Here is an 8,612-nt window from a genome sequence, read left to right as displayed (position 1 = left end):
TTCACCCAAGTTCGTGTGCTTCGGTCATACTGTCAATCAGCTGGGCTTGTTGTCAAACTAAATTAAATTAAGAAAGCAAAATCGAGGATATTGAATATGAACGAAGCTTAAGTTAAATTTGGTATTGAAATGGTACTGATGCAATTATGAATGGTTTTGCTGGTGTTCTTATGCAGAGAAACGAAAACGGACTGCATGCAGTGGCGTTTTGGAGTCATCATCGGCAGACGTAAAACGACATATGTATGTAGCTAAGTTCTTGAGGTCAAAGCTGAAAAGAAGTTTTCACACTGCCTGCTGGGGATCAAGTTCAAGTTAATAACTGACTGTGCAGCGTTTTCGCAAACAATGAAGAAAGACGTACAAAGAGAAGTCGCGGAATGGATTCTTTCTCTGGAAGATTACACATTTCTGGTTGAGCAACGTGCTGGAGAGAAAATTAAGCACGTGGACAGTCTTAGTGGCCACCCAGTAGATTATTCGTTTTAAGTTGGCCCAGCAAAAAGAAAACTATATCTCAGTTATCCTTGAGGTACTTAAGTCGCAGCCTTAGAAAGACTTTCAATTAAAAGGAGGAATATCTTTCAAAGTAGTTTTACTGCATTAAGAAGGGGGATAAACCACGACGCACTCTACATGTGAATCACCTTGGACCCATGGACGCAACGTCGATTTATCTTTGCAGCCATTGATGCGTTCACCAAATTTGTTTCGTTATTCCCAACAAAAAGCGCAGGAAGTGACGGGGTACGAAAGCAGTTGGAGAAATGGTCAGATGTATTTGAATACCCTTTACGTCCCATAAGCGATAGAGGTGTTGATTTTACGACGAACCGATTTCAGGAATATGCCACGAAAAATGGTATCGATTATTTTTGGACTACAACAGGAGTTGCCAGAGAAAATGGTCAAATTGAACGAATTAATAGAGCTAAGTCAGCGAAAGATCCGTCAAAATGGTATACAACTGTAAATCAAGTTCATGTTGCTATTAACTCGCTTGTCAACTGTTCCACGAAGAAAATTACAAAAGGAACTAAGACAAAACCCGAGTCAAGGAAAAGGCTAACAAAGAAGGCGATCTGGTGGACACATTTTGTTGCCGGGAGAAAGCTGGCTAGTTCGTTCCTTGTTCCTTACATGGTAATCAAAGTAAAGCGTAATGGCCGCTACGATGTGAAAAAGCCGCGCTAGTTGAAGGACCCGGTGTTACTTCTACAAGTTCAGATAAGATGGAGTTATCGAAGTACGTTGTTGAGAATGAAGATGGGCCTTCTTCTGGGTCAAACTCAGAATATCAGGATGGCCGAATGTAACGTATAGTTCAGGATATCGATAGTTGTCACGGACTAGGTCAGCTGTTGGATGCATCGAGAGTGTTGCCAGCCCACACGGAGAATAAAAGAACAGCGAGAGAGAAAAAAAACAAGAAAGGAAGCAAACTTCGGAAAACCGAAGTTCAAGAATTAAATATTTTGAAAACATTAAACTTATGATTTACTTGCGTATATGCTTAAAAACATTGTTATAGTTATTTTATAAATTTTTATTATCTCTATAGTAACGACCCTGTTTTGGGAGACGGTATAGCTCGCCGTGGCCAGGGTTCGAGACAGAAATTTATTTCCTCTTTTGATCGGTTTACCTCCCTTTCCCCAAATAATAACACAAATCGAACGCTACAGAGTATGGTTATATTTTAATCGTACGATTGATTAAGACTACGTTTTCTAACTATAATTATATCGAGCGTGATACTGCTTGCTACGTGGTGTCGGCTCTGCTGAAGGGCCGAATGTGGTACTGCTTGTTGGTATCGACGCTGCGGAAGGGCCGAGTGTGGTTCTGCTTGGTGATATCGACGCTGCGGGAAGGCCGAGTATATCGCAGCTTGTTGAGTATCGCACTGCTTTATATGCGGGATCGGACGCTACGGAAGGGCCGTATGTTGCACTGCTTGCTGCTGGCACCACGCAATGGTTCGAGGAACTGCTTGGCGTTGCCGATGTGTGGTGGCTGAGTGTACCGGGTGTTGTTGACGTCGTGCGGTTGCTGGGTACACTGCTTGGTGTCGATGATGCTCTGTGGCCAGGTGTACTGCTTGGCGTCGGCGTTTCGTCGGTCGAGTACGTCGGGTTCGTAGTGTTCTGGGTCGTTTTACAGGAACGAACTACTTGGATTTTCTAGTGGGATGTGGGAATGCAGGGCATCGTTAGTTTCGAGCTGCCGGGCATCGTTAGTTTCGAGCTGCCGTTTTATTCCGTATCGTTTCCGGGTCGGAAGCCGGAAACGTGACTTCTGGGAGGAACTCACTGAGATGGGCCGGAGTTACGAAAACCGTGCCGGGCTCAGCGATCTCGACCGGGCCTTGGTGCGTATTCCTAAACCACACCGGCGTCGGTGATCCTCACCAGGTCGTAGAGCCGAATTTCAAACTGAACGCTTACGGATCCACCACCACTACCAAGACTAACTACCAGAAGACTTAACCGGGTATTCCTCCTGTTGGTTGTTTCCGCGAGAGTCGTCGGAACGCAAGTGACTGGTCTGGGGTAGAGCTGGAAAAAACATCGGCGATGTATCGATACATCGAAGTTTTTCGAAAATCGGGAACATCGAGGTTTCAAAACATCGATGTTCGATGTTTCCTCTTTACCCATCACTACTTGGCAGGAAAAAATCTTGGTAAGCTGAGCACGTTTTTTGTAAGAAACTTAAGTAAATAAATTATAGATTACAGTCTGATTCCGAAAGTGTGTTGGTGTTGGCGGCGCTCAGAAATGGAGAAGGCTTTGAAAGAGCAGAATAACAATGGTAATTAGAGCTATTATTTACAATCATATGATTTGTAATGTAACTTTTGTCCAATATAGTTGCCTGTCAAGAGGAAGAAAGCGACAGTACGGTCCCAAGTAAGCGGAAAAAATATGGGAAGTCTTCTGTGTGGAACTTTTTTAACAAATCGGCTGATGGCAGGACAGCCAAATGTATTAAATGTGGCAAAACGTACCAAACAAGTGGCAATACGACAAACTTGTCTTGCCACTTGAAAAACATTCATCCTAATTTAACAATTAGTGAATTGCCAAGAGTACAACAGCCGTCAGTCCTTTCATTTATGGAGAAAAAGTACGAAAAGTCGTCGAACCGAAAACAACAATTGGACAGTGCCTTGTTCTATTATATTACATCAGACTTGCGCCCTTTCACAGTGGTGGAAAATAAAGGCTTCCGCAATTTTGTAAACCTCCTCGATCCAAGGTATGAATTGCCTTCACGTACGACCTTAAGAAATGTTTCGATGGCAAATGCATTCGAAGAAAAGAAGGCCAGGTTGTACGCCTTTTTACAAGACGTCAAGCACTGTGCAATCACTTCAGATTGCTGGACGTCAAGGTCCAACGAGTGCTACGTTACTGTGACGTGCCATTTTATAACAGCGGATTTCGAATTACGCAACGCTGTTTTGTCCACAGAAAAGCTCCTCGACGAAAGGAGCCATTCTTCCGAGAGTATTGCAAACTCAATACGCACAGTACTCGAGGAATGGAGCCTTTTAGGAAAGGTCACCGCTATGGTCACAGATAACGCCAAAAACATGATAAAAGCATGTGAGATACTGCAAATAAGACATATTCGATGCTTTAAGGAAATACTGTCACCGTTTGAGCACGCAACGGTGCACACATCCGCCAGTACTTATGTCACAGTGTCTTCAGTGATTCCGGTTATTTGTGGAATTTTACACAATTTAAACTCCACAAAAACCAAACTCCAGACTAAGGTGGGTCGAGATGTCTGTGATGACATACTTCAAGGGGTCAATACAAGATTGGTCCCCTATGAAAATCGTACGGTAACAAGAATGACCACGATTTTAGACCCTCGCTTTAAAAAGGAGGGATTTTGGAATCCATTTAATTCCTCCCAAGGAGTTAAATCATTAGAGGATGAACTGTCGCGCATCAATGCTCAATCAAAAGCTTCCACATCAAGCCCGCCAACACCAGAATCCACAACAGAGTCTAACACACTATTCAGTTTCTTACAAACAAACAATATTCAAAAAATCCAAACCGGTCGCGTGGATTCCATATTAGCTTTGAAACAATATTTAAATGGTACTAATTTGGAGCCTGCACAAAACCCTTTGGATTATTGGAAGGTAAAAAAAGATAACAATTTAGATGGTAACCAACTTAAAATCCCATTTCTTCTTTTAACAGATATCAAATGACAACGGTTTCAAAACATGCGTTTTTAAATACTTCTGCGTTCCGGCCACCTCTACTGAAAGCGAGAGATGTTCAGTAAGGCCGGGCTTATTATCAGCGAAAAGCGAAGCTCGCTTAAGGCTAAAAACGTCAATATGTTATTATTTTTAAACAAAAATGACTGGATTTCTTAAGTTAAGTTATTTTCTTATTCTATTGAGTAGAACTCGATATTGTTTTTTATTTTAATTTTTATTGAATTGTGATTTAGTTTTTATTTTGGTTTTTGAAGGAAAGAGAAGAAATATAAGCTGAATATATGGATCTCAAATAAAGCCTCATTATTTATCAAGACCTTTTACAAATTAATAATATGTGATGGAGAAAAATACATTTTTTCAAAAACACCTTAAAATAATTCGATGTATCGATACATCGATGTTTTTTTCTGAAAACATCGAAACATCGATGTAGGGAAACATCGATTATTTTCCAGCTCTAGTCTGGGGCTGTGTCTCCGCTTATATAGGCGCTGCTTAGTGTGACCAGATCGGACGATGATGATAATCCCGTTTTGGGTGATCGGTTTTATTGGGCGATGATTATCGGCAATCGATAACTTCGTCGAATAAATGTGACCGGGTGCTGTTGGCTTTGGGCGCGCGTTTGAATAATAAAAGGCCAGTGTTTTGGAATGTTTTTTTTAAGTTTTAATGAGAAAGTTGAATTATATATATATTTGTGACGGTGGGTCGTCCCCCCGTTTAGAAGGCCGTGGCTCCCGTGGTCGTCACGCTGACGGTGCCGCTTCGCCCGATCCGGATCCTTGTTGCGATTTCTCCCGTTGTCACCCTCCGGGTTCCTCGGTTTCCTGGGCGCCAGGTGGACTTCAGGAGGGCTACGGCTTCCGCCACCTTCTCCTCGTGTTGGGCGTCGATGAGTGGTTTTTTTGTTCGTCCGCACTCCTCATCCCAATTCTTCTCCGACTCCTCGGACAGATCTACTGGGCCAACTCCCAGGTCCCTATATATGTCGGACAGGCGTCTCGGCTTTACCCATGCCGTTTGTGGTCGCTGTTTGTCCACTAGTTGGCTCCGTTTCGATCCCGTGGATGTTCTTTGTGGGGATCTTGACCTGTGCCTGTTCCGTTGCGGTTGCTTGGTTTCATATCCTGTTCCTTTTCCGTGTCCTTGTATTGTCATTGTCGTCGTTGTAGGGTTTATTTCTTGTCTCCTGCGTTGGTTCCTCTTCTTTTTCTTAATTTTTGCTGTGATGCCTCCGCATTCTAGTGTAGCGTTGCATTGTTCCAAGAAGTCTATTCCCAACAGTAGGTCTCCGATGTTTGTTTGTGACCCGAGTTGTATTGGTACCTCTAGTGCCTCAGTGACCGTTCTGTTTGTTCCGTCTGCAAGTCTTATGGCTTCAATTACCTGTTTTCTTTTCCCATGTCTGGCTATTCTACTGGCTAGTTCTTGGCCGATAAAAATCCGTGTGGCTCCTGTGTCAATTGCACCGCGAATTCTTGTGCTGCCTATGATGACTTGTGCTAGTAGACGTCGGCCGTTGAACTTTATTGATGTTGCGGGTGTGGTGTGTGCCCTGGGTACCCGCTCTGACTCCATGGGCGTCTTCCGTTTCCCGTCGTTTCATTCCTGCGGCAGCAATGAATTGTTCGTATTCCATCCTGTCCGCATACCCAGCCAAACAGTCTTGGTTGGTTATTGCATCCGCGTGCTAGGTGTCCCACTGCTTTGCACCGCGAGCATCTATTGCTCATGTCCCAAGATGTTGTGACGCCTCTATTAAGTATTGGTTGTGTTTCTTGGGGTCTCCATTGGTTTCTTGGTGTTCTCCAGTAACTTCCTGGTGGTTGGTGTCCCAAGCGAGTTTCCGGTTTTGGTTGCGTTGTCTGCTGTGCTATGTGCCCATGTGGTTGTAGTGCTTCGAATTCCTCGGCTAGTCGGAGGTATTCTGCTAGGGCTTGGCATTCTCCACGTTTGGCATATCGCTTGAACTCCACTCGACTGTTTCTGTACACCCACTCCAGTTTTTTTTGTTCTGTGAGTGTAGTGAATAGCATGATTTTCCTGAGTTCTAGTGCATATTCTTTCGCTGGCTCGTTCTCGCCCTGGTGTCTATGTGTGATGCTTTCCATAGCTTTCTCCTCATGATCCGCTGGCCTGTAATACTCTAGGAATTCTTTCCGGAAGGTGCTCCATGACGGCATCGGGTTTGGGTGGGTGTGCCACCAATCCAAGACACAGCCTCTGAGAAGTATTACCATTGCTCCTGCTGCATGATCTAGATCTATGCCGTATGCCTCTGCTAATTCCTCTGTTCTACTAATGAACTCTTCCGGGTTTCCAGTTCCGTCGTATTCTTCTCCCCAGCTTCGTATTACTCCCATCGTGGCCACTTTATTTCCTTCTGTCCTTGTGGGCTTAGATCCTTCGACAAACTCCGTCGGGTTCGGCACTTGCAGATATTTATGTTTTTCCTCGATGTGTTCCTCTGTGTCGGTTGTCCTGCTAATGCCTTTCAGTTGGTTTTCCCAGCCGTTAGGTGCTGGTGATGGGCTTCTTGCGTGTTTCTGAGCCAGTTCCAAGAGGCGTTTGATAGTTTCCTCGCCGTGGTTGCCGTTCTTTATGAAATCTGACATTTGTCTTCGCATGTCCTCGCACAGTGTTTCTGGTTTGACCTCGAATTCTATTAGATAGGCTTCCAGTTGGGCTTTATTGGCATTGTTTATCCAGCCTCGAGTTAACTTCTCTGGCATTGTGTTGTGCTGAGGAAGAGGGTAAACGATCTTTGGTGTTTCTATTTGAGGATACTGTCTTTTTGTGTTCAATTTGCTCGGGCGCCACTGTAACGACCCTGTTTTGGGAGACGGTATAGCTCGCCGTGGCCAGGGTTCGAGACAGAAATTTATTTCCTCTTTTGATCGGTTTACCTCCCTTTCCCCAAATAATAACACAAATCGAACGCTACAGAGTATGGTTATATTTTAATCGTACGATTGATTAAGACTACGTTTTCTAACCATAATTATATCGAGCGTGATACTGCTTGCTACGTGGTGTCGGCTCTGCTGAAGGGCCGAATGTGGTACTGCTTGTTGGTATCGACGCTGCGGAAGGGCCGAGTGTGGTTCTGCTTGGTGATATCGACGCTGCGGGAAGGCCGAGTATATCGCAGCTTGTTGAGTATCGCACTGCTTTATGTGCGGGGTCGGCGCTACGGAAGGGCCGTATGTTGCACTGCTTGCTGCTGGCACCACGCAATGGTTCGAGGAACTGCTTGGCGTTGCCGATGTGTGGTGGCTGAGTGTACCGGGTGTTGTTGACGTCGTGCGGTTGCTGGGTACACTGCTTGGTGTCGATGATGCTCTGTGGCCAGGTGTACTGCTTGGCGTCGGCGTTTCGTCGGTCGAGTACGTCGGGTTCGTAGTGTTCTGGGTCGTTTTAGAGGAACGAACTACTTGGATTTTCTAGTGGGATGTGGGAATGCAGGGCATCGTTAGTTTCGAGCCGGCATCGTTAGTTTCGAGCTGCCGGGCATCGTTAGTTTCGAGCTGCCGTTTTATTCCGTATCGTTTCCGGGTCGGAAGCCGGAAACGTGACTTCTGGGAGGAAGTCCCTTTTTCCCTTTTTTAGCTTCAAGTTTTTTAAAAGCTTCTAAAATGTATAGAACGGAATCCAAATGGTTAACATTGATTGCAGTTATCTCAATCTAATTTTGTCAATGGACATCATCAAATATAAGACCATATTCCACCGAGTGGGAAATTTTAAAGAGACTCCTAATACTGAATTCAATCCTGACTTTTTAAGGTACTTTACCATCTTGCTGCAAGTAGTGACGATATTGCCCATGGCAGGAACAGCACCAATTGCTTTCTCAATGGGATTGTTAAGCAGATTGTTGGTGCAATTAATTTTTTCTAAGTTGCGAAAGGCTTTATCATATTCGACTTACGGTCGTTTACAATTGCGGGATTGTCCACGTTGAGATCACACCCGAAATCTCTCAATATCTTTTTTTCTATGTTCAACCCTTGGCAACAAAAAATACAAAAAGTTAGAAATGTAGAATTATAGATTGGTTAACAAACCTGTGCAGGATGTGTCTTTCATTGACTTCATGGCCATAAGACGATCAACCGAAACTCCCTCCTTAATGAAGTGGACTATACATGACAAATAAGACGTACTCAAAAAGTTATCAGTCAACACGTCAATGGTGATGGCATATCCAAAGACTTTGTATGTCTCAATTTCGGCTTTAATTGGGCCAAAATGTGATGCATATATGTTTGTTATGTTACGGAAAACTGTTGTTGGGTGTGGTAACAACTTATCTAAATTTTGCTCCAACATTAATTAAAAATTAAAAAACTTT

General features: G+C 44.0%; 1 protein-coding gene across 3 annotated transcripts; it reads left to right on the top strand.

Moving 5' to 3' along the window:
- The first annotated feature begins 2,617 nt into the window (after positions 1-2,617).
- Positions 2,618-4,486, top strand: LOC128265871 (zinc finger BED domain-containing protein 4-like). 3 transcript variants are annotated; one of them, XM_053002086.1, is made up of 4 exons: positions 2,618-2,685; positions 2,734-2,814; positions 2,874-4,165; positions 4,227-4,486. In XM_053002086.1, the coding sequence occupies exons 2-4, from the start codon at positions 2,781-2,783 to the stop codon at positions 4,383-4,385; spliced, it is 1,485 nt and encodes a 494-aa protein (XP_052858046.1). In that variant the 5' UTR covers positions 2,618-2,685; positions 2,734-2,780; the 3' UTR covers positions 4,386-4,486. The 3 variants fall into 3 exon arrangements, with proteins under 3 accessions (XP_052858046.1, XP_052858048.1, XP_052858047.1); XM_053002088.1 differs by having other exon boundaries at positions 2,681-2,685; positions 2,741-2,814; XM_053002087.1 differs by lacking the exon at positions 2,618-2,685 and having other exon boundaries at positions 2,701-2,814.
- Positions 4,487-8,612: the final 4,126 nt, after the last annotated feature.

This window comes from Drosophila gunungcola, unplaced genomic scaffold (assembly GCF_025200985.1).
Source record: "Drosophila gunungcola strain Sukarami unplaced genomic scaffold, Dgunungcola_SK_2 000168F, whole genome shotgun sequence".
In the NCBI taxonomy this organism is placed as follows: Eukaryota; Metazoa; Arthropoda; class Insecta; order Diptera; family Drosophilidae; genus Drosophila; species Drosophila gunungcola.
Note: the sequence above shows the minus strand (reverse complement) of the source record. Positions and strands in the feature narration are given on the sequence as shown.